Raw genomic sequence first — 25,119 nt, forward strand, 5'->3', positions numbered from 1 at the left:
CCTATTGAATTTCAAGTTTGGAGTAAAATCAGAACATGACCTAAGATACTTCCATAATTATTTTATTTTATCACCCCCAATTCCTCTTTTTTACAGTATTAAATTTGTCATGGTCAATGTGTGTGTGTGACACACACCGTCCATCCATGAATGGAATGCTAAATATCCTGTTACAATTCCTGTGGGATGTGTACTCCTTAGTGTGGATTTCAGAGGCCCCTTACAAGACATGTCTAGAAGTCTGATACCATGAAAAAGCTTCTGAATTTACACCTTGCAACAGACAGTTGGTTTAAAGAGTGGGCAACATAAATGGCTGTTTGGCTGTCCTGCTAAGTACATAGTGGTAAGGAAGCAAATTGCAATGTAAGATTTATTGTTTACCAGCAGTAGCTCTTGGCAAGAGGAATGGATCTATTTACAATAACAAATTAAGGGAGTTGTACTGGGTCAGACTCAATTTACATTCAGTTTCCAGCAGCTGTCAGTAGCGGATATCTAAAGAAGAATAGACAATAAGAACATAATAAACACAGCTAAAACTCCCCCTGTACTCCTGCCAGGCTAAAACTATTCCTTTTGTTCAGAGGCCCTTGATGTATTTTTTCTACATACTTTTCTAATTGCCTTTTAATTCATGTAGGTTTTTGATACCCTGCAACACCCTCTGTTACTGTATAGTGAGGTAGAAAAGAAGTTTTCCCTCATCTTCATAATGTAATGATTTTATAGCTTCCTTTAGAAATTTTATCTCAGTGCAAGAACCTTGTGTATTCAGTCATTCATTGCATAAAAACAATCCCTACTTGCTCTTCTCTGTATATTTTCTATTTCTAATACATTTTTAGAAGTCATGAGACAAGAATCACAGGTTATTCAAATTGCAGATGAGCATGGACTTTTGTAGTAGGGAGAGATGCTTCCTGCTTTGTTTTTTAGTCCTGAGAACTCTATCAACCACTTACTCTTTGTCAACTGAGCAGTGAGTAACATTTTCATGGGCCTGCTGCAATTCTCTTTTATTGAGGAACTAATATTTAATAGCCAGGAAACTGGTTAGAAAACAGACTAAAGCTACTCTTGGCAACCTGCAGAGCCCATTTCTTCCATATGCCTGCAGAGCATGGTCTTCCGGATTTGCCTGTTAGCAGGCATCTTCCACTTAGTAATGCAGAAACATTGCAGAAAGTTGCAGAAGGAAAAGCATAGCTGTAAGGGAAAACTTCTCTGCAGCAAGAGATTACAGTGAGGGTGCCAGGAGTACAGCAGATTGTGTCAGTGATGAGGCGTTGGTTATGTTTCAACACATTACAGAGATACCAAAGGAAAGAAGATTTGGAAATAAGGGAACCAAAAATCTGGATTATATCTAAGTAATAAATAATCACAGTTAAATCACTGTGTTACAGGTGCTTCCATGAATATGACAGGTGAACAAGGAAAAGTCTCCTTGCAATGGAAACCCAAAACTAGGAGCAAGCCTGTTGACCTCTGAGGAAATAAACAACATGCTTGCAGCACTAAGAGGCACATAGATCTGTCACTGAGGAAAGGCAGAGGTAAGGCAGAAGCACAATTTATAATGTTAATGACAATATAGAGTATAAAACCTTAACTGTGCTGCCCTCTTCTGTATATTAGATAAGGGAAAAGGACAGGGATTTTTAAATCTGTCTTTTCTTACACAGAGAACTTTAGTTTCGTGTCCAGATGTGCATTTACAATGCTTAGAATAGCTGCATCTTATATAAGGCTCCAGGTAGTGAGTGGTGGTGACCAGAATTAAAACATAGCTGTCCTTTTGCTTTAGGTGATGAAGTCTGATCTTGTTTCCCGTGTAGGGAAAACTCCATTTCCCTTTCATTTCAAGAAATAAAAAAACTTGAAGCCAAGACAAAAACTGACACTCACGGGGGAGACTTACAGATTTGAATTAGAAAGGCTTTACACTTCTTTATAAACCAGTGCTGAATTTATGGTTGTCTTCTCCTGTGGTGAGTGATGTCATGGAATCATTCATGTAAGATATGTAGGCATTTGGGTGTGAGAGATGTTAGCAACTGTTCCAGGAGAAACTCAGAATTTGTCTGGTTGGAATGTGCTGAGTTTGGCAAATTCCACATTTGCGTAACAACAGTAATAGGCATCTCTGCTTTTTGAAAATGTCTCATTTCCTGCTTTGCCTCTGCTGCTATTTATGATATTCTGATGAAGACCTCCAAAATTGTTATTGTAGAGATATACTGGAATTGTATCGACTTCATTATTTTCACTTGAACTTATCAAAATTCTTTCTGATTTCATTCTCGAAAAAAAACATAGGAATAATGATATAATTCGTTATCTACCAGTTTCTCTCCAAGAAGTGTAAGATGATCAAGATCCAGGCTCATGATAAACTACAAACAACAAGTGCAAATGTAAACTGAGATAACAGAATGATACAAAATGTGTACCCTATATAAAGAGGGTTATAGGACACTACAGACATTAAAAACATTATTTTATAAAGGAAATGAGACATCCCAAATGATGTTCTTCCATCAAGAATATTCTACACCCAAACCAGTTGCAGTGAAGCAGATAAGATTATTTTTTTTTTTCCCATTCATCTTATTACTCACAGAATCAATACTTCGGTACCACATCTAGTGAATACCATGTCCTCAAATCTTTGGAGAGGCAGTGATATGCTGAGCTGCTGATCACATGGGGGAATTGCCAGGGAATTATTGCTCATGCTCTCAATCTCTGCATGTCTCATGCTTGGGGGCAGAGCTCCCTGTCAGGGATTTCTTTGACAGGCATATTACAATGTAAATCTTTGGGCCTTAGGCATTTAAAATTGTCTTTCTTAATTTTCCAAATCATCAAAGCTACCTATATTCAAAGAAGGACTCGGTAATCATCACATTCTCTGGTGGTCATGAAATTCAGCAATTTCTTTGCCTTTCATGGCATTTTTCCTAGTTTACAGTTTTGGAAATGAGATCAGAATCAGGCCTTGACAGTCTTTCCCCTTCTCTACACTTATTCACAGCAGTAATTAACATTAACCAGGCAAACACTTCCTTGTCATCAGAGTCTTACGTCAAAAGCATCAGGTCTGTGATTTCACTGCCTGCTCGTGTGCCCAGGGCTGTGAAGGAGAAACGCTCTTTATTCAGCAGTTAATGTCAAAAATAATATGATGAATACAGTAAATTGCATTTCTTCAAAGGCTTTTTCTTTTCACACTCACCCTGCCCTCTGCATAATCCTTTCATAATCTTTACCCAAGAAAGGGCCATATATTTGCATTACTCCTCTGCTCGAGCACATCAGCACCACCAGAATCATTCAGATGAATCTACAGCCTTCTAAGGTAACAGCAGCATGTAGCTAGGCAACAAAAAAAGAATATAGTATTTTTTCAGGAAGGAGGGCTTTTCTAGATGATCTCATACAGATGCAGTGCTTTTTGCCTTATAAGAAGAAAACTGTTCATTGGAGAAATGAGTCTGTTATCCTGTCATCATCAAGACATATCGATATATAGGCTTCCCTTGATGAGCGCTGAAAGAAGATAACAAGGCATCATATAATGTACTTATTTATTTCTCTGTATTTATTACATATTTGTAATTTGATTTACAAAAGCTGAAAACCACAAATGATTTTATGGCAGATTTCTTTAACCATCATCCAAATTAAAATGGAATGCTTCAATAATTACCAAATCAGCTGAAATAAATTGTATCTCAGTTCAGTGGAAATTGTGTCAGCATTGAAAAAGAGATTTTGTGCATGGAAAAGGCATCCTGTTATATGTGCAGTCCATCACTGTATGTTGCGACAGAGCGCTTGTGAGTGGTGCACACTGATTTTAGGAATCTGAACAGATTCAGCTGACTGAAAATCAAAAAATGGATCTGGACTAACGGATACAGCACAGGCACTGGGTGCCTGTGTACCCCAGGCAGAGAAGTGGGCTGAGTAGCTCCCCATCTGACAGGTACAGTCTGTCTCACAGAGAATTTAGGAGGTGCCAAGACAGTTTCTGCTGTGTTGTGGCAGCAGGAACTCAGGTTCTGGATAAAGACATTTGCCCCTATTTCTCAGTGGGGTTTGTGCTGGTAGGGTCTCAGGACAGCCACTGACCGATGTGAAATCGTAGCACCATCTACTGGGGTAAGGCTAACCTGAGCATCATCGCAGTCCATGATCACATCTGATCTGGCAAGTGGACATCACTTTCAGCTATCCTGTTTCCAATTTCTACATCACACTAATTTGACAATTTGTCTGTACTGTAATTTTACTTGCAGAGCTGTCAAATCTTGTTTGACGGTCTGAGTGCAGCAGTGCAGCCTGCATGGCTGGGACAGGTCGTATACAGCAGTGGCACGAAACCCAACGAGTGCCAGAAAAACATTCTCCATGGAGCAGGGAGTCCCTCTCAAATTGTCCATGTTTGTGAAAGAACATGATCTGTACATTGCCGTTTTTGTGGCACGTATTTTTTCTGGTACAGACCTCAATGTAGCTGATCAGAGAGACATTACATCACAGTCTTGGCAGCTTTCATGTATGCATTTCCTCTTTTTGGCATGTTATTTTATTTGTATATTCCAGAGCCTGTTCTGTGGGATCATTTCCATTCTCCCCAGCTGGACTGAGCCACAATTCATACTGTGTTGTCTCTTTCATCTCTTCATTCTTTGTGGTGTAACAGGGATTGCCCAGTTAGGCATTCAAGCCATAAAAGACACAACTTATTTGGAGCCAGTGAAAGACTCAAGCAGCTTTTAAGAGGATGAAGACTGGATGTCAGGAGAAGGCATGCCATCTTCATAACGTTCATAACAAAGTTTCTGCAGTTGTAAACATTAGTAGAATATGTTGCAAGTATTAAACTAGTGTGATATATTAGCAGATGTGTATATAATCTGCGTCTAAGCCAGTGTTTATTTGTTGAGAAAAAAAAAAAAAAAAAAGGAAAATTATTAATTGTATGACCTGTTAACTACTTGAGTATATCTGTGGAACTGAATGCTTAGACTGTAGATGAACTGAAATGTGTGCATGCAAATGGTATATGCATTTGAAATAAAGCTGTCGAGATTGAGGTTAAAGCTAATAAAATGTTTACTTTTTGTTTGCAAAATAAAATGAACTCTCCTTTTTTTTTTGCTAGGGATGGTCCAATATTCTTCTTGCCAACAAAAATAAATATCTGACAAGACTTCATCAGTTATATGCTAAAAATATAATCCAGAGTATTAAAACTGTCAGTTTGCAGGATCAGACCCAGAATGGTGAGTTTGAAGGGAAAGGGAAGATGTTTTTAAATAACAGATCCTATTTCAAGCTCCTAATCAATTTTTGTCAATAGTAAGAATCATTAATAAACTAGGATTTGACCGGCTTTTTTCATTATTGACTTATGTCTTTAAAAAAAAAAAAAAACTTCCAAAATGTATTGTTATGAAAATAAGTCCGTACAAATTTGTACAGAAACAATTTATGTAACTCATTCCTAATCATTATCTTCTGTCCACCTCAAAAATAATTGTGTTCTTTAAAAAGTTGGCTGCACTGATAAAAAAACTTTATTTTCAGATTTTTGGTAGTAAAACTAGTTTTGTTCTATTAAAACAGGAGAAAATTGAATATGTTGGCATTTACTGGTTTTCCCTGCAAGTGTTTCAGACTATGTAGATGATATGTTTGTCAGAGTGACAAAAACAAATATTGCTGCTTAGGTACCTTCACAATCCTTAGACAGAGCATGTGCCAACTCTTCCATTAGCAAAAGTGTAGAGAAATAAAGCTGCCAGACATCCTGGGGTTAAGCAAATTCCTGACAATGTACTGAGGTTATTTTGGTCAAAGACATGTGTGACACATCAGATGGGAACCCAGATGAAACTAATTTGGGTAGGTCAGGAAAAAAAGTGCTATGATAAACCATCATCCCAAAACTACATGAAAATAACAGAGAGAATCATATCCAGATGAGAGAGTTTGGCAGTCTTGGAAGACTTGTTGCTTGGGTCTTCCTGCTTGGCCCAGTGTGGGCACAGCTGCCATCCACACTCTCTTTGGCCACTGTAGTTATGGTTTTGGCAAAGTGTGCATCTCTCTTTGTCAAATTAAAGCATTAGTTTTACATAGATACTTGTCCTCCTGCTCTTCTTTTCTCCTGCTGCTGTTTGGGAGGAAGGCACTTGGATTTATCTACAGTAGGACAGCAAAGGCTTTCCTGTTACCTGCTGCAGTGTGAGGGCACTTGGGATGGGCTGTGTAACAGCCCAGTAAGAGAGAGTAGAGGGAAGAGAAATCCAGGGTGAATCTCATAGCTTGTTTCACATTGCTGTATCACCCTTCCTGATACTACCACCACACAGGACTCAGAAGGGTGGGAGATGCCTAGCATGAAGTCATGGAAGCTAACTCAGTCCCCCTCCAAATGGGAGGTCACAGCCTCCAGCAAGCAGCTGTAGGAACTCATGGATCTCCATGTTGCCACAGGTTGAGGCTGAGGGCATCCCCAGATACGGGTAGCACAGTGAGGTGTTGTATGGCCCTACACTTTCTTATCTTTCTCTTTTCCTCACAAAGCTCCAGGGCAGCATCTGCTCCCAATTCCAATGTTATATTTATTCCACAGACATGATGGAAATTATCTTCTGTGCTGTTCTCTCCCTCCAACCCTGTGCATGGAGCTGAGCTTAAGGCAGGAGCCAGGGACTTTTAACTTCTAAAGAGCATGGCTTTGGTATCTGAGTCTTGTGTGTGCTGCAGTAAGATGCTGAAAAGCACCAAAAAGGATGAGACAACTGGCAAATTACTCAGTGACCCTGATGAGTGTGTGGAATGAAGCTGGGACAGCAGGGTTTCCAACTGTCCAAACAAACAGGATGTTTTTACCACTGCAGACAGGGCTGTTCCTTTCATTCACAAAGTAGAGTTAAACAGTGGAGATAACCTGCCACAGGATGCAAAAGTTCTTTACAGGTAAGACATGAAGTAAGAAGTACATGAACAGAATAAAAAGTACACGAGAAAGTTACAGAACTTGGCAGCATATATATTCTGCAACTACTGAAGTCCACTGAACAAAATGAGGGCTCCTTGCTACTTGTATGTTTGGTAAAAATGTTTCATATCTTCAGTATCTCATGGAAGGAAAAAAGGTAGGAAAAAAGGTTTTATGTGCTTTCTGTTAAATGTTGCTGCAAATGGTTGTGAGGCACACTAGCAGACTTAGATACACAGGTAATAGCCTCAATTTCCCCTGTTTTTTTCTCTTTGTTGATACTTTCCATAGTAACATTTGAAAGATTTTGCTATAAACATTACTTTTGTTTAAGGAAAAAAGTTGAGTCTGCCACTAGTTCAGTCTGTATTTATGCCAAACTGCATTTCATAAGGGAGAGGAAAGTGGTATAGTTATCTGCTTGACAGGCTAAAGGGAAATGTTTTTAACAGCTATTAAAAAGAAAAAAATTGTAAAACATGTAGTTTATAATTCAATGCTCCAGGGGGAGATTCTTATCAAAGCACTTTATTGATGTAAACACATCAATCTTGAACATGACTGGAAGACCAAAATAACATTTTATTTTTTTTACTAACTGTTCCCAGTGTGTAGTACACATTGCTCCATGCAAGGAACAGGGGAAATATTGTCCTCTTAAGTGCAAAGTTATTCCTGTCACTTCTATGGACAGTTCAGTTGCATCTCTGGATACAAAGCTGCTGAAATGTTTTCTAGCTGCTCATAATGAAACTGGGGGATGAAGAGTCTTCAGATTGCTGGTACCGGACAGCAGTGACTGTATGAGAGCAGCTAGAAAGTCTTGTTTCCTCCCAGGGGGCAGGATAGTGCGTGCAGGCCTGAGTACGTGCAGAGTGGCAGAGCCCAAGATGCACAAACTGTGTCCGTCTGCTGGCTGAAACACACGGCAGGTTACTCTAGTGCACAACAGAGCCAGCGGCCCTGGGGAGCTCTTGTCACAGTGTTTGCAGATTGAGAGTAACATGTGCCATTCAGCCACTCCTGGAGGACTCTGCCTAGAGCCTAGGAATGTGAAACACATGTCTGCTTCTGGCATTTTTCCTGGTTTTGAATGAGGCTGTTTGTATTCAACACAGCTGCTCTGAAGGGTCATATTTTCTGATGGAATGTGTCTCATTACAAAGCATTCCAGAGACTAAATTTAGGGATAGGGTTTTTTGGGGGGAGTGGAGGGGGTAAAGAAGTCTGAAAAGAAATACTTGTAACAGATTAATGTTTTCGTCTCCCACTTACTCTCCATACAGCAGGAGCCAGCTAATGATCATTAAAACCAGGGAATGGAAGATTTTTGCTGCAACTGGCAGTGCATTATCATTCAGCAAGAATTCAAGCTGAGGGAGCCCCCTATAGGAAGAGCTGTGATTTCAAGCATAGTAACTGGTTTGTCCTTTCTGTTGTTGCTATCATCTCATATATATAACATCCATGTCATTTAAAGAAGCATGCCAGACCCAAAGTTATGGATCTCTCCATTCTTAAGTAGGAGATGTCAGACTTTTTCTTTGATATTCCACAGTAGAGTCCTTTTACTGAAAAGTCACCCCCCAACTATGTACTATAAACAACCACATGCCATTGCTTCACTGAAAAGGTAAGCAGTGAAAAGTGCACCCCTACGGTTAGTTACTGTGTATAACATGACTTGTGAGGCAAGTGCTAACATCCCAATAAATTATTTAATATTTTTATTATGTAGTGGTGAAGGCTAAGCAGTAGAGATTCAATAAAACATAATTTACCGATTCGTTCTGTTTGATGTGCAGGTTGAAGCAATCCGCATGCAGCTTACTTGTCCTTCTATCCCCCCCACACACACACAGTTGCATTTCTGTCCTCCCCAAAATCTGGGAAGGCAACATTCATTTTCTGTTAAAAAACAAAACAAAACAAAACATCAACCAAGCATATTGCCTATGCATTGCTTGCATGCATTGCCATGGTTGTGCATTGCCATTTGTGGTGCAAAGGCTGGTAGCATCAGGACTGATCATTTCAGTGATTTGGCAAGAGAGGCACAGAGGAAAGAATATTAACAGCTGGGTCATTCTGCTACTTTCCCAATATTAGTATTACATAAATATTGTCTTTATTTACAGTTTCATTCAAATGTCCAAGGAAGTGCTGATCATTCAAAGTATGCTAAGCCAAATGATCAGATTAAAGCTGCTGCAGAGTTGGCCTTCTGTAGAAGCCCTGTGCAAACTGGGTGAGTCACTTCTAAAACTCGAAGATATGGATTTATTTCTGTTATTTTTTGATGTGTGACTTTCTTCGTTGTACTTGAATCACCACTGCCTCAGTTTTCTTAGCTGCTCAACAGAGACTAGCCTGGTCTACCAGGCTTTGGTTTACATAATGTTCATAAGGTTTACCCTTTTTAAAATAGCATCGGAGATCCTCCAAAAGAAAATACTGAAATGTAAAGCATTACCATCACACATGTACTTTTCTTTTTTTATAAAAAGTATACTAGTTGCTCTTTAGATAATTGATAATGATGAAGATGGACTTGATGATCCTTAAGGGTCCCTTCCAACTCAGGATATTCTATGATTCTATGATTCTAAGATACTGAATAATTGATATGTAGTATTGCATGTTTGCACCAAAATACAGGATTGGTAAAGGCTGTTATATTTCCCTATGAACCAGGTTGGAAACAACTAATACAAAAGTTTTAATTAATAATGGGATTCTACCTTAATGAATTTATATATTGTCAGTTTCTACCAAACGACAACAGTTTAGTAAGCCCCATGTCTCCCAGAACAGAAAGGGAAGCATAGCCTAGGTATTAATGCTAAATCTGAATATGTTTAAAGCAAAGCTTCTGATTTAGCTGGAACTTTACCAGGGAAGACTTTCAGCATTGCATAGCTGGACTGCCCGTACTGAAAACTATGATTGACTCCCTCCTGTCAGGTATGAGGGAGTGACAGGTGAGTAAGACCAAATCAAACCAAACCCAAAACAAAAATTCAAAGATTCTTGGTACTCAAAGATAAAGGTATTTGCTACCACAAGTAATGAGTAAGAAAAAGTAAATCACATTTTAAACAGATATAGAGCCCTTCCTATTTGGCAAGTCCAGGATGAGATAATAAAAACAAAAGCAGATGATTTAGAATCATTTACATTTATTGTTACAGATGTTTTATAACTTTGTATGCACGAACTTGTTAAAATCCTGATGTATGAAGCAAAAATTATATTAGCAGTCCAAAACAATCATATGAATATAAAATTTTTTAACTGCTAATTAGCTTGGTGGACTTGTGAAATCCAGTATGCAAAATACGTTCCTAAAATGAAGTTTAATTATCTTTGGACAGCGAGAAGCCTGTTAAAAATATGTTCAAACCTTTTTAAAGTAAGTCCAGAAAAAAAAAATCCTACCAGTGCAATAACTAATAAACTTGAAAACCCAATTTTCATTATGTTTTTGTAGCTGCCTACAAGCTAATTTGACCCATACTATTTTTTGTAGAAGTAATTAAACATTTATTCAAGAAAATCCAAGCGATTTTATTTTGCTCATGGATACACGTATAGTGAAACACTAGCATCACCAATTATATACAAAATCCGTTTAACACAGCAGGATATACTGGGGATTTCCTGATCAGGCAGTTATGATCGGGCAGACAGACACTGATTCACCACTTCCAGTAAATGAGAGTTTTCCAAAGCAGCTGCTACACGTTCTTTATCAGCAAGCTGTTTATTAACTGTGCAGAAAAAAATATCAAAAAAAAAAATGGTCAAAACATTGGTATAGAATGTCTTTTTAGAAGCATTTTACATTGCAGTATAATCCCACCACTGCTATGGTAACTCAGACGACTAATTCTGTAGATGCTAAGTGCACCACAGAGTTGTGGTCTCAAGTCAAAGCTACCATATTACCACAGGTTAAACCAGCAAGTTATTTATGATTAATCAACAGAGAGCTGTACATGTATAGGTCCAACAGGAAACGAAATTTACCCCAGCCTTGCCCCTTTTTCTGAGCCCTCCAAGCAAATCAGTAACTACATGAGAGCACAGGTTGTCCACGGAGATGTTAAAGTAAAGTAAAAAACATTTCTAAATTTCATTATTACACATGCCTGTTCTGTAACATTCCCCAGAAGGGGCTTGGTGCATGTAAAGTGCCAGATACTAAACAGCTGCTCTGCAGGTGGAAAAACTTATCTTCTAATTTTCAAGATTAATAAAAGAAAACCACACAGGAGAACACTAAAAAGCTTACCTGCATGCTCAGAGGCATGTGTTCCTGGTGTTATATGAACATCCATCTTAAAAAGCATCAAGAAAGAAAAGTGTCCAGTTAACAAAACATTGGAAGTTCAAAGTAAAACTATTTAATACAGAAAATACTGCAATAAGAAGACAAAACAAAAAAAAGATATTCTTGCCAATGCCAGATACTCTACACCGCAGCATAAAACCAGGTCTAAAATTAAAAAGCCTCAAGCTCTCCTCCCATGCCATGCTGTAGAGGCCAGCAGGTACCTTCCCATCATAACCCCACTCACCTGTGACATGGCCATCACAGAACTGGAACTCTGCAACCATTTTTCAGTTTAGTTCCTACCCCAATTCCTAGAGTGTTTCCCTTCCCCATAATACGAAAGAAAAAAGCTCCGGTTATTTTATGCTGTAAGTTAGTTAGCCGCCTTTTAAACACCATTCCTCCCTTGTGCTTTCCAGAGTGATTCATTACTCACCTTAAATCTCTCGGGCAGAGATCTGATCAATTTTACTTTGATGGACAGGCCAATTAACGTTGCCATGCTGCAGTGGGGAATCGTGGGGGTGAACTCCACTGCCACGGTGCTCTCGGCATCGTTCACCTGTCGGAAAGCAAGCAAATAATTGCTGTGTGCAAAGCTGCACCCCAGCTAGCTGGAGGCACATTGTGCACAACACAGCTCGAAGCTGTGCTTTGCTGCGCGTGGGTTCTTCACTGCTTTGAGGACTGTTTAAATGCAGTAGGTAGCTAATAACAAACCTCATGGCACAAAACCGAACAACCAAACATCCCCACACAAACAAACAACCAGAAACAAAGCAAAAGAGAGAACAAAACCTCACTTTAACTCGAACTTGCTCAACAACATTCAGCTCCTCCAGAGTGAGGGGGTGCTCGGGATCGTTGATGGAGCGGATGAGATGTGTCAGGTTAAGGAAAGGGCCCCGCGCTGTGTCCTGTCCCTATCCCTGTCCCTGTCCCTGTCCCAGTCCCCCTGTCCTGCATCCTGCCCTGCCCCGGCCTGCCCCGGCCTTCCCGTCAGGATATCGAAGATCTCCCGGTCGTCGATGGAGTCGGGCAGCTCGTCGTCCTCCTCCCTCGCCGTCACGGGCCGCTCCCCGGAGCGGCGGTAGATGAGGGGGTTGGCGTTCTCCAGCGGCGCCCCGCCGGCCGGGCCCACCATGGCGGGAGGCGGCGGAAGGAGCCCGGCCGCCCTTCCCCGCCGCACCGGACGGGCGGAGCCGCGCTGAGGGGAGCGGGGCGGCCCCGCTGCCGCTGCGGGAGCGCCCTCGTGTGGGCGAGCGACGTGCACAACCCCCGGAACGGCGGGAACGTGGTCTGCTGTATGGCTGATTTCTCCTCACAGAACGAGTGATGTGTTGGGTTTTGTGGCTGTTGCCCAGGTGACACCTTGCTGCCTGCATCAGGTCGTAGTTATCGGTAGTAAAACACCTCAGGCTGCCGGAGGTGGATTCCCCGGTGGCTAGCAGAAATAAAAGCTCGGATCCCGTGTTGCTGATAATAGTATTTGTGTAATAGATGCTGGCATAGGTGTCTAAACTTCTTTGGCAGCCATTTGACACCTGCCACTAACAGGACCATTTCAGATACCACCAGTGTCCGTGCAGCACATCTTACTCTGACAGTTCAGTTAGCTGATTAGCTGCAAAGTCAGGTTTAGAAAGCATGCGCTTTTCTCTCTGTGTTGGTATTGTTGCTGTTGTAGGCAGTTCTTTTAATTCAGAATCACAGAATCACAGAATTTCTAGGTTGGAAGAGACCTCAAGATCATCGAGTCCAACCTCTGACCTAACACTAACAGTCCCCACTAAACCATATCCCTAAGCTCTACATCTAAACGTCTTTTAAAGACTTCCAGGGATGGTGACTCCACCACCTCCCTGGGCAGCCCGTTCCAGTGCCTCACAACCCTTTCAGTAAAGAAGTTCTTCCTAACATCTAACCTAAAACTCCCCTGGTGCAATACTATAATAAAAGTGCATATCGATTTTTTTTTTCTCTTTTCCTTTGTGCTCATTTGTTCTTTGGCATATTTAATCAATGTAAATCACTATAAATTAAATAGCAAGGTATTTAATTGCTAATACATCTGATACTACATTTGTTGGCTGAAGAAGGAGAGGAAAATGCTGGTCCACGCTGCTGAGGTGAGTAAGAATTGTTAATTTGGGACTCACTCAGAGTTCATTTAAGCTGATCGAATCCCACTGCCTGCTTTTGTCTTTTGAATCAGTCATTTTTACATTGAAAGGTCATAAAAGTAAGTTTTCTAGCCCATTCTTTGGAGGTTTTAGTGACCCAATACCGTATGTAGACTTCTCATTTTGGGCATCTGCATTAGACCAGGTAAGCGTTAACTTTGTATTCCATATAAAAATTGAGTGACTAAATTTGAACCAAAGTGTGATAAGAGGATAACTGATTTATATCAGATAATAGACAGTGCTAACTCTGATTTACACTGTGAATTCATTTTCTGAGAGTTATTTCAATATCTAGTCATTGAGATGAAGACAAAGGGTGGAAATCTGGGTTTTAAATTTAAAAATATCTTGTGTTAAAAGAAACTTGGGAAAATGGGATTTTTTGTGTCAGAATGCCATTCACTTGGAAGGAGTCTCATTTTCCTTTCTTTAATATAGACCTCACCTCCTACTTACATCTTTTCATTTTCAGATTGAACTGGAACAAAATAACTGCAACAGAAAGAATTTTACAGAAAGACTTGAGGGAAGTATTAAAAATAAGAGGCAAGGTATGTCCTACAATGCATGTTTGAACAGTTCCGAGTGAAATTTGTGAGAAATTGTCACACATCTCCACAACTAGCACAACACAGAGACTTAAGAACTATATAAGAAACGGCAAATAGCTCTGAATTCTCTTGCACTGTAATTTTCAGATCATTCATGATCAGGATTGGATAACAATTAAGTAAGTTACACTAAGGGATTGTATTTACATTTCATATCAATTACAGCTCTGAAAGTGCTTAATGCAGTGTATGTTTGGAAGGGAATTTAGCTGCACTCCCTACCAAGAGGGCAGTCCTTAGGGACCTTTGTACTAATATCTTCCATTTAAAAACAGGAACAATATCTGGAATGCAAGTAGGGGAAAAAATGTCTCCTCAAAGCCAGATTTTTTTGCTTTGTACCTTGGTTTGTAGTATAACATTTATCACTTGTGGAATAGAAGGTGAGATATACAATCTTTTGTAACTGCTGATGGGGAAGCAACTGCATTAGCAAGTTAAAGGGTTGTCGTTTTCAAAGGCAGTACATTTCTCATACTTGTGTTAGCAATCTGCAAAAGTATCCTAATAATCTCAATGCAAAAGTGACTGTTTTTGTGGGAGGAAACCAATTCTGAGATGGTTTTATGAAAATAACAAAAGACCTTGTTTCTTAAATAGTAGAAATCAGAACATTTCTGAATTACCTAAACTATTTTGAAAATCTTTTATTGGATGGTAAATAGAAGACGTTAATGATTTAGACAGTTACTGTTTTCTCTGAAATTGTTTTAAAGATTTATAATGTTGCTCAGTGAATAAACTGTCCTACCTAGCTCCAGTTGTCATAGGCGGAGCCAGTTATGGAAATGTTTGGCAAGGGGTGTCTGTCATTGTACAAAACTTGAAAAAAATTGTACAAGCTGAAATCTTCTAAATAGACGAACTGGTAAAAAAATGATTCACCGAAAAATCTGATAGTTATGAAGATGCAACTTAATTATTTTTCTTATGTGTAATCTAGGACAGAAGGGTGCTGAACCAGAAGTGACTATTGCGCATGGACGGCTCAGAGGAAAACAAGCAAACGTGAAGGGGACAGATCGACTTGTAAATGTTTTCCTCGGTATTCCTTTTGCAAAAGCACCAGTTGGATCCTTGAGGTTTTCCCCACCTGAACCACCTGAACCCTGGAATGATCTGAGAGATGCAACTTCCTACCCACCACTGTGAGAGCCATTCAGTTCATTTATATTTAGGACTTGCTCATGTTTGTCAGTGTTGTGTTTATTAGTGTACAAATATCTGATTTTAAGTAAGGCGCTTGGATTGACTGTTAGTGAAATATTTTGTAAGACCTGTGGGAATAGGAAGCATAAAGAATACCTGGTAAATTCCTTTATTTGGAAATCCAGTTTTCTTATTATACTATTCTGAATTAATGAATATTTTAAAGTAAAAGTACAGAGCTATGCCTTTACAGTTGACACCTCTAACTGTATATAAATAACACAAAGTTGAAGCACCATGTGGAAATTCAGTCTGATAAAGAAAATGTGTTTTGTTTATCATTGTTACATCATTGGTATTGCAGTTTTATTACTAATAGTCACACTTTCTTTCTTTTGTAAAGATGCCCTCAAGATCTGTCCCTGTTGAAAAAAGCTGAAAAAAATTATAAAGAAAAACACATTCCATTCCGAACTTCAGAGGACTGTTTGTATCTAAATGTTTACAGCCCTGCTGGTTCAGACAAGAAGGACAAATTACCTGTACGTAAACCCAGTGTGCAAACTTGCATTGTACAAAGTTTGCATCTAATCATGGCTCCTAAATCGCTTAATTGCTTTTGAAAATATTATTCTCCATTACTAAGAACAATATTATACAAAAATTCACAGTCCACCAACTTAAAATTCAGTTCCCATTTACTTTCAGAGGTTAGAAGTGCCTAATTCTCTGATGTTGTCTCCCCCTTTCAAATGAAATCTGCCAAGCAATTTATAAAAGTATGTCTTACCCTTTTCTCTCGAAGGTAATGGTATGGATCCATGGAGGCAATTTTGTATTTGGAGGTGCTTCTAGGTATGATGGTTCTGCCCTGTCAGCCTATGAGAATGTTGTGGTAGTAATAATTCAGTACAGACTTGGACTGCTTGGATTCTTCTGGTAAGATGACCTGATTCACTTTTTACTAAACACTTTCTATCTTGTGTAAAGCATGGATAATTTTATTTTCTAAATTGACTGAACTCGTACACCAGCTTCCCACTGGTATAGTGGTTTAAGTGTATGTAGTGAACTGAAAGGTTATGAGGTCATTAAGAACGTAGTTCTTCAATTCTGTTTGCATTGCCATTTGATTACAGCCTACTACCAAATCATAGTTGGGCTTATTTGGTTCTCTGTAGGGTTTTAAATTTTGCCATTAACTCTATCCAGTGGTGCATAAAACGAAAATTCATATAATGTCAAAGCAAGGTATCCATTTGTGCATGGATGAACAATAGAGGTCAGTAAGTGGGTCTTAGATCTGACTATGAAGGGCTTTAGATCAGTAAATACAGATCTCTCCTTATCCAAACAGGGCACATTGCACAAACTATAAATTGTGAGGGTTAATATTGTCTGGTATTAGAAGAAATATTACTTTTCCTGAGAAGTTAGCTTATACTGCTTTTCTTTTAGTACTGGTGATGAACATGCTCGTGGGAACTGGGCACTTTTGGATCAAGTAGCAGCTCTTCGTTGGATCCAAGAAAATATTGAACACTTTGGTGGAGATCCAGGATCTGTCACACTCTTTGGTGTATCTGCAGGATCTTGCTCTATTTATGCACATGTAAGCATGCAATAGATTGTACCAAAAAGTAGTCTTAAAAAAAATCTTCAGTAGTAAACTCAACTAGTGTAACATTTAATGTTAATCCAGTTTTTGAAAATAAGATTAGTGGCACATTGCTCTAAGTCTGGACACTTTTCCTATAAGCATATAAAAGTGTTTATTTCCCCACTGAATGCAGCAATCTACTTGGGCAAAAAGTCATGGGATAAGGACCATTATGTAGTATAAATACTTTCTGTTCTTCCCTTTTTGGCAGATTATGTCTCCTTTGTCTAAGGGTCTCTTTCATAAAGCAATATCAGAGAGTGGAATTCTAATCCCTCCTAATAAAAATTTACTTCTTTCTGCAGATCTTAAGGTAGGCTCATTTTTGCATTTTCAAGTCTTTGTATCATAAAACATTTCTTATATCTGATTCTTTCCTTAAAAGAAAAAGAGGAAAATCTGATTGCATATTGCGCAAAAAAGTTCATTTAAATTTATTTTCAAGGCATATCTATAGATACATAGTTTAGCACTAAGTAAGTTTTTAATTCAAATAGTCCATTTATTTTCAATCTTACCATGGTCATTTGGTGTTAGAAATAGATTGTACAGTTATGTGATTATAACGTCTGTGGGTAGATTTAAGTATTTTCAATTATACACATGCCCAACCAGGCATATATCCATTTTTGTGCATACTGTCACTTATACAGTGACTGTGGAATTTATTATGGGAAGTTTAGTTAGAATCCAGAAGAGGTACTCATTTTTTTTTAAGCTATGGTCTTTTACGGAGTGCTTTTACTTCAAATAGAGACCACCAAAACAACAATTAAAAAAAACTTGAAATTAAATTCCTCAGTAAAAGTATCTTTGTATTTCTCTTCCTGAAGCAGTAGTCAGCAATAATGTCTAAATCATAAGCTGATTCTCTGAATTTTCTTTGATTTATGTCATAACTTAGTATTATCTCAACAGCAAGGTTTGTTATAGAACAATGAATGGAAACATAGCAGGAAAGAGAAGTACACAGGAATGATTTGACTTCATGATCTAACTGTAGTATTTCTAGTAAAATAAAGTACTTCAAGATCTATCAATCTCACCTGAACTAGGCTTTATTTAAAGCTGCTAATAGTACCGTGTATAATAAATTTCTGCATATAAATTCCTCATAGACTACCTCATAGTTAACAGTTCTTGTCTTTGTTCATAACTTTCAGAAAATTGCAGGTATATTTAAGTGTGAGACTAGTAGTTCACTTTCACTCGTAAACTGCTTGAGGAACCAAGAAGCAATGGATATTATTGCTAACAGTACGGTAGGTGAAACTTTACTTAGTTACAGATTTTTTTAATGGCACACTTGTAGTTCATCTTCTGAATGGAGTTAATAATTGGCCTGTTCCAAAGTTTATTTTTCTGAATTTTTGTTAAAGTACACTCTATGTATTCAAATAATTTCACAGAGTATTTTTTCAGAATTTTTAATGAAGCACCTGTAAAGTTGTGAGCAAGCCTTGAGCACACATTTTAATGCTAGTTGGAAACGGAACAGGATCAGGAAATGATTAAATTGCTTAACAAGCCAAAACCAGGCTAGCATTTCACACTCTTGTGCAAAACTCTAAATGTATGTTACAGTGGCTGTATATACCTAGATTTCTGAAAATTCTTTTTTGCATTTGGAACATTAAGCGTGGATGTTTTATTATGTGTTTTGAAGGAAAAAGGAAAATACTACTGACAAGTAATTTGATATGTTTTTTCTGCTCATCCAGGAAATCCAGCTTTTACCCTTAGTTTTGGATGGAGTATTCCTTCATAAGTCACCTGAAGACATATTGACTGGAAAGGAGTTTAATATGGTCCCACTGATGATAGGAGTCACCAACAATGAATTTGGCTGGAACATTAGATCTGTAATTTAATGTCTATTCTTAATTTTTTGGAATATTTGTATTAACAGATGCAGGCAACTCTGAGAAAAGTAGGTGAGGTGTTTGCTGGTAGGACATCTTTTATGTATGAATTGTTGAAAATATATACAAGTTCAATTTTGCTTGAGTTATGATTCTGTAGTGACCCAGAACCAGCTAGTCACAAAACAGTGAGACAGGCTCCATCCTGCAAGCTGAACTATATGAACATCCTTGGATCTTCAATATTATACAGTACTTTCTCTTCCTAAAATCATCCAGGCAGAGGAAGGAAAAATAATGCAGCAGTCAAAAGTTTATTCCTCATAAAACAAAAATAGAAAGAATTATTTTCCCTGCAACAAATACGCAATATAAAATATTGATACACAGGACATTTAAAATGCTACAGTGATCACTGTAAGCAGCTTTCCCCATAAGTCCTGAACTCTGCTGACTGATGGTTATTTCATTGCCCCATGTTCTTTGTTATCACGTAGAAAGATCGATTGGCTGAAAATCTCAGAGGGGAACAGAGGATGGGGTTAACATGGGTGTCCAACCCACTCTCAGTGCATAAATTCTTTTGCACACAAATTCCATGGGTGACTCCAAGAGAGCAGTTGCTATACAGTGCAGCAAACTGCAGGGGGTAGATTTGTGAATTTTCTTTATAAGATGATACTAAAAATATCAACATCAGCAGTAAGAATAAAGTGAAGTAAAGTTGTTTCAATATTGAAAACTTTGGAGAAGTTGAATGGCCGCCATAACATTATTTTTTTTCTTTGCAGACATCACTAATACCAGGTTTGAAGGAAGTGAAAGATAAAAAATCAATCACTTCAACATTAGAGTTTCTACTACCAATGATGGTAAGAATTGTTGTACTAATCCAAACTAAGATGTAAAACCTCTTTTTAATGCATATACCAAATCTGTGAAATTCAGTATTCTCTAATTTCCTGGTTGAGCCATGTTTTACTGGAGCTTGAAGTACCATTATGCTTTGAGGAGAGTCCCAGCAAAGTTGACAGGACTGCAGTGTATGGAGCTAATCAGAAATAGGACTGAGTCAGACCTAGTTTTTGGTAAATATGTTTTTTCTTCTAGACCTCAGAACCAACGTTTTTACATTATGTATTTGTTTGTAGGGTTATGGTAATAGTACCCCTAATCCTACAGTAGTTGATGTCTAATTGCCTGGCAGATGAGTTTCAGGTCAGGATTTTTCAATAAATTAAACGTAGCTTTTAAAATAGTTTTCAAAAATACTTTGCACTCCTTGCTTTGAAATGTATCATTCAAGCAGTAAATTGTAACACTAATAACTTAAGCTATGTTTAGAGATCCTGTTGGTCTTGAACTGTAGTCTAATAGAATCAGAGGATCATTTTTTCAGTTTTGGGCCCCTCTCTACAAGAAGGTCACAGGTCAAGGTGCTGGAGCATGTCCAGAGAAACGCAACAAAGCTGGTTAAGGGTCTAAAGAACAAGTATTATGAGGAGCAGCTGAGGGAGCTGGGTTTGATTAGCTTAGAGAAAAGGAAGCTCAGGGGAGACCTTATCGCATTCCACAATTACCTGTGGAGTAAAGGTAAAGGAGGCTATGGTGAGGTGGGGATCATTCTCTTCTCCCAAGCACTAAGTGATAAGACATAAGGAAATGGCCATAAATTGTGCCAGGGGAGTTTTAGTTTGGATATTTGAAAAAACTTCACTGAAAGTGTTGTGAAGTATTGGAACAGGCTGCCCAGGAAACTAGTTGAGTCACCATCCCTAGAGGTCTTCGAAATTCTAGATGTAGTGCTTAGTGGCATGGTTTGAGTGGACTTGGCAGAGCTAGGTTAAAGATTGGATCAGAATAGTCAACATAGCTTTCAAGGACTCAACTTGCTTTTGTTATTCCTCATTCTTACCTTCTGAAGAAAAGGGATGCGAAAAGCATTATCAAGATGGAGGAATTTCCAAGCTTCTGGAACTTCATTCCTAGAGTTTTAACCCATATAAATCTGTTGTAAACTTAACCTGAGGTTTGTTGTGTTGTTTTGTTTTGTTTCACAAAAAGTCTAAAAGGTTTTATTTGCCATCATACTTCCCCATCAATGTGGGTGCTACCCTGCATTTTTGTGCCTTTGCAAAATCTCTGAAGTTTAAAAGATGACATTTTTAGATTGATATTTTTTTCTGTTTGTTTCTTGTTTCACCTTTTTCTCTTAGGATTTGCCAGCAGAGTTATTGCCTATGATAACGGATGAGTATCTGGGAAACACAGATGATCCTGCTGAGCTACGAGACCAATTTCTCGACTTGCTGGGGGATGTAGGAGTTGTCATGCCATCCATTAAAGCATTGAATTATCACAAGGGTGAGCTAGTGAATTCTAGCTAGTGAGCAGTCTCAAAATAGTACATTCAAACCTCTTTCTACATGCTAGATGAAACAATATAGAAGAAAATCCTGTCGTGTAGGCAGCCCTTCTTGAAATTCCCACAGGGAATCTTAAGGGTGAAGAGTGATTTAGGTGTGCAGGACCATGGCAAGCAAGTGACACCTTTACCTTTGTACTAGTGTTTTGGACTTGTGTTCATACTCACAGTGTGTTGAGAGCAGAGCATGAGAACACAAGTACATGGTTCCTAAGTGAAGTACACATACAAAAAATAATTAAAATAAATAAATAAATAAAGGAACCAGGACTGTCTTTTGGCCCACTGCTACATGGGAAATCAGCAGCTCTGTAGTCGAGATTTTAGGGTATTTAAGTGTAGGCAAGCCATTCCAAAATATCAAGAACTGGAAAATAATTGGATTTTACTTTGTTTTCCGTAGGTATTCCTGGGGTGATTTTTCATTTTCTTAATACTGTGCATTCTTCATTTTGAATTAAAAGTAAAAACACATTTTTGAGTGTAATGTTACATTTAGAAATGTGCCAGCTCACCTATAAAGCTTTGGGCGTATTGAAAAGAATATTCTAAGTAGACGATGTAAGATGTAATTTATGCACCTCTCCTCTAATTCTGTAAGTGTTACATATTCTAGAGACTGGAGCTCCTACCTACTTCTTTGAATATCAGCATCGGCCCACTGCATACCGGGATAGTAAACCAGAGTATGTGAAAGCTGATCATGGAGATGAAGTTGGCTTTGTCTTTGGAGGACCGTATCTGGCAGGTGATATAGGCCTACGCGGTAAGGAATGGAACATCATTGTTCACTTATAAATTACTCACATAATACTGACATTATTTGGCATTGCTACTTCCATTTCAATCAGACTAAAGTGCACATATAATTAGTGAGACCAAAGTATAACCCTTTTTCCTGTTTTATTTTGTTTAACGTTTGTTTACTGTCTTCACTATTCTTTATCACATATAGGCTATTTCTGGACCACCAGAAGTTATGTATGCTGTAAACAATTTAGCAAATAATGATGTTTTCCAGCAATTTTTCTGTCATTATACTGGCACTGTTTGTGAATTTGCCAAATAGGTTTGGTTGAAAAACAAATCAAGGGAGAGATCAGTTAAGCTGTCAGGGAATTAGCAAGGTACTCGGGAAATTTCCCATGAAATCCGACTGCTTGTCAGGGCCCAGAGACTGGGGTATGATCTATTTGCAGTGTTCCAGCTTGTGTTGATTAGAGCAAGGCTGGTACTCCAGTGTTTCACTGCCACATGAAAATATAATAGGTTAAAGACTATTTTCTACCACGACTCATTAACATTTAATCATTTTATCCAACATGGAACTGGTCCGTTGAGGAAGGATTAAAGGTGTATTCCCAAAATTACATTTGCTTTAACAGTTTGGGCATTCTTGTAGGATTTTAGAAATGTGGACTCTGGTTCCTTTAGGAAGAATCCCATGTTGCTATAGACCAAATGAATGTGCTAATCACTAAACAGTTAAATAAAAAATGCCATGTATTCAGGAATGTTACAAATCTAGCACATTCCTTTAATTGCATATGTCTAAAACAATAATACTCAGAAGGGAGTCTTTTTGTTCTTGTGATATAGGTTTTCTTATTTGGAAAAAGAAACACAAAAATATTTTAAGCGGAATTCACCATTTATTTTTCTGCTTTTATTTTTTGCCATTTTCATGGTAGTTCATAGTCTTTTTCAAAGTCCACATAAATGAAAGTATTTCCTTTTACTCCACTGAACTTTGGAGCAACCCAGCTATGTTGTAAAAAGTATTCATTAATCTGTTACTAGGGCTTTTTATTTTGCTTTTATTTTGTGTGTGTTTGTTACTTATGAATTCCTATACTAGAGAAAACTATACACTTCCTTTTCTATTTGCCCAACTTTACTGAAAGCATTAAAATGTCAAATATTTTTAATGATGTGTTGAGTTGTATTTAACATTAAACACAGTAACTAAACTTGCTTTCACAGAATTGATAGGAGAGGACATATGAGTAAGTACTTTTAGATTAATATTCTTAAAATACCAAGACGTGGAATGACATCCTTTTGGATCAGAATGAAGAAACCTTGCCTAGTCACACTCTAAATAACAGATGAAATTTCAGTCCCACTATGCTAGTTGAGATCTATGAAACTAAACCATGTGGCCCATTTCATGAGTTGTAATGGGACTCGGAAACGATGGATTTTTTTTTTCCTAGTTATGCTTCTGGTTTCCTGGAAGGGTACAGACAAATTGCTCTATTTCCTTGTATCTAAACTCCCCTATTTGTAGAATAAGGGTAATAATGCTGATCTCATTCATAAAAAGTGCTGAAATCTCCTGATGATTGCTGGATTACTAATACATTTCAGGTGTGGTGCTTTTGTTGTAACCAGGAAGTTTTGACAAGACCAACATGTTCACAGACTGAAATGCTGCTTGTGTAGCAACATGGTTTTGATTTTTGCCTCCTATAATAATTGTTTTACATTTTGTTTCTCAGGTGAAGCTACAGAGGAAGAAAAAAACCTTAGCAAAACGCTAATGAAGTACTGGGCTAACTTTGCTCGAAATGGGTGAGAATGAGATTCATGACAGATAATATTACAAAAGCTATTTATCTACTTTGTACTGAGTCTGTAGTGAATCAATTGTGTTGTTGTTTCATTCTTAATTGCTGTGATTGAATTCCCCAGTGGACTGGAGAGGGTATTCACTCTTTCTTTCTTGTTGTTTACAGAGATCCTAACGGGGAAGGTTTGGTTGAATGGCCATCTTATAACCTAAATGAAGAATACTTGCAAATAAACCTAGAACAAAAGAAAGCCAGAAAGTTGAAGGAAAAGAAGGTAGACTTTTGGAAAAAGATTATGTTTGAACAGACAAATACCAAAAGAATGGAAAACAGAAAGGTTAATTCAGAGTTATAATTTATAGTTTAAACATACATAATAGGCATCCTATTAGGATAGCAAAAGAAGTTACTTAAAATATTTTTGAGGATAAGATAATGTGTCCATTCCTTTCACGTTTTCTTCACAGTTGTCATATTTATGATTATTCACTGTAATAATTCCAATGGGCCTATTTCCACTTTGTAATCCTTTAATTTTTCCGGGGTTCATGTCCACACTAGAAGTCTCACTTATTAAATGTAGTTACCAGATTTCCCTGCTGCTCAGGTTTTCCTATAGCTTTGCCATGATTGAAGAGGGAATGTAGCAGCTACTTGTTTTAATAAAGTTAAATCAATAAAGACCTGATTTGCAAGTAAAACTGTCTTTGTTATGTCAAGTGTATCAGTGGTGTTAAAAAAGTTTTGGTCTGATTTGCATACAGAAACATCCTCTGTGAAGAAAAAATGAAACTAAATAAATAAAATATTTATCCTCTATAAATCGGTTTTACAACTTAGATAGTTTATTTCTGACTGTTGTGATACATAGTCTGTTACAGTAGTGCAGTGCTGGAATTAAGACTCCTCTCAAATGTTAGAAAAGAGAAAATAATCTCTACTACCTCCATTGTTTTCTTTCTAAATTTAGCAATAACTACTTTAGAAGGATCAGCTGTGGTAATATAAAGTGTAAGCTTTCTGTCTTCTCCTTGGTTCTTTACATTGTGCACCAGGCTGTTCTCTGTGCCTCCAGTCAGTTCCAGGTTCTCTGCCCAGGTCACGGGTCTTCATTACTAGCACTGGAGAGAGATTCATTTACCAGAATTACTCCAGTGCTCTTACTAGCTGATATGCTCTTGGACTGCCAAGAACAAGTCTTAACACATCATTTCAGTGTTGCAGAGATCTTCTTTGCCATGTCATGTTGCTTCCTATGTCTGACCCCTAGGCTGCTCCAGCTATCCCAGCCATATT

The 25,119-nt window shown here is 38.1% G+C and overlaps 2 protein-coding genes and 1 long non-coding RNA gene across 5 annotated transcripts in view; 2 read left to right on the forward strand and 1 right to left on the reverse strand.

The window, feature by feature from the left end:
* The window catches only part of LOC106017241 (uncharacterized), a 69,662-nt gene extending 60,370 nt beyond the window's left edge, over positions 1–9,292 (forward strand). Inside the window, exons 3-6 of one of the 2 annotated variants that reach the window (XR_011812334.1) lie at positions 1,410–1,559; positions 5,177–5,297; positions 8,308–8,443; positions 9,160–9,292. This is a non-coding gene — a long non-coding RNA (uncharacterized lncRNA). The other variant, XR_011812335.1, reaches the window with a different exon arrangement.
* An 888-nt stretch (positions 9,293–10,180) lies between these two features.
* On the reverse strand, positions 10,181–12,568 carry CIAO2B (cytosolic iron-sulfur assembly component 2B). The gene is made up of 5 exons (XM_072043968.1): positions 12,364–12,568; positions 12,161–12,238; positions 11,794–11,919; positions 11,316–11,361; positions 10,181–10,791 (listed from the first exon to the last, which is right to left on the reverse strand). Exons 1-5 carry the CDS (start codon positions 12,499–12,501, stop codon positions 10,694–10,696), a joined length of 486 nt encoding a protein of 161 aa, XP_071900069.1. The 5' UTR covers positions 12,502–12,568; the 3' UTR covers positions 10,181–10,693.
* An 882-nt stretch (positions 12,569–13,450) lies between these two features.
* On the forward strand, positions 13,451–24,529 carry LOC101790993 (fatty acyl-CoA hydrolase precursor, medium chain-like). Of its 2 annotated transcripts, XM_072043957.1 has the most exons (14): positions 13,451–13,486; positions 14,016–14,094; positions 15,098–15,302; positions 15,707–15,845; positions 16,109–16,242; positions 16,762–16,915; positions 17,175–17,276; positions 18,127–18,225; positions 18,685–18,825; positions 19,617–19,697; positions 21,042–21,189; positions 21,867–22,016; positions 23,752–23,824; positions 23,989–24,529. In XM_072043957.1, exons 1-14 carry the CDS (start codon positions 13,466–13,468, stop codon positions 24,176–24,178), a joined length of 1,716 nt encoding a protein of 571 aa, XP_071900058.1. In that variant the 5' UTR covers positions 13,451–13,465; the 3' UTR covers positions 24,179–24,529. The 2 variants fall into 2 exon arrangements, with proteins under 2 accessions (XP_071900058.1, XP_005020044.1); XM_005019987.5 differs by lacking the exons at positions 13,451–13,486; positions 14,016–14,094 and adding an exon at positions 14,380–14,537.
* Positions 24,530–25,119: the final 590 nt, after the last annotated feature.

The sequence above is a fragment of the Anas platyrhynchos genome, chromosome 12 (assembly GCF_047663525.1).
Source record: "Anas platyrhynchos isolate ZD024472 breed Pekin duck chromosome 12, IASCAAS_PekinDuck_T2T, whole genome shotgun sequence".
NCBI classification, from domain to species: domain Eukaryota; kingdom Metazoa; phylum Chordata; class Aves; order Anseriformes; family Anatidae; genus Anas; species Anas platyrhynchos.

What these genes read in the sequence shown, in the direction of transcription:
- LOC101790993 (XM_072043957.1), top strand. Translation starts at nt 13,466, where the DNA reads ATGCTGGTCCACGCTGCTGAG. An exon ending in TTGGCTGGAACATTAGATCT is followed by an intron (nt 18,826 to 19,616) that starts GTAATTTAATGT and finishes TTTTCTTTGCAG; the next exon opens with ACATCACTAATACCAGGTTT. An exon ending in AGGTGATATAGGCCTACGCG is followed by an intron (nt 22,017 to 23,751) that starts GTAAGGAATGGA and finishes TTTGTTTCTCAG; the next exon opens with GTGAAGCTACAGAGGAAGAA.
- CIAO2B (XM_072043968.1), bottom strand. Translation starts at nt 12,501, where the DNA reads ATGGTGGGCCCGGCCGGCGGGGCGCCGCTGGAGAACGCCAACCCCCTC. An exon ending in CTCTGCCCGAGAGATTTAAG is followed by an intron (nt 11,362 to 11,793) that starts GTGAGTAATGAA and finishes ATGCTTTTTAAG; the next exon opens with ATGGATGTTCATATAACACC. An exon ending in ACATGCCTCTGAGCATGCAG is followed by an intron (nt 10,792 to 11,315) that starts GTAAGCTTTTTA and finishes TTTTCTGCACAG; the next exon opens with TTAATAAACAGCTTGCTGAT.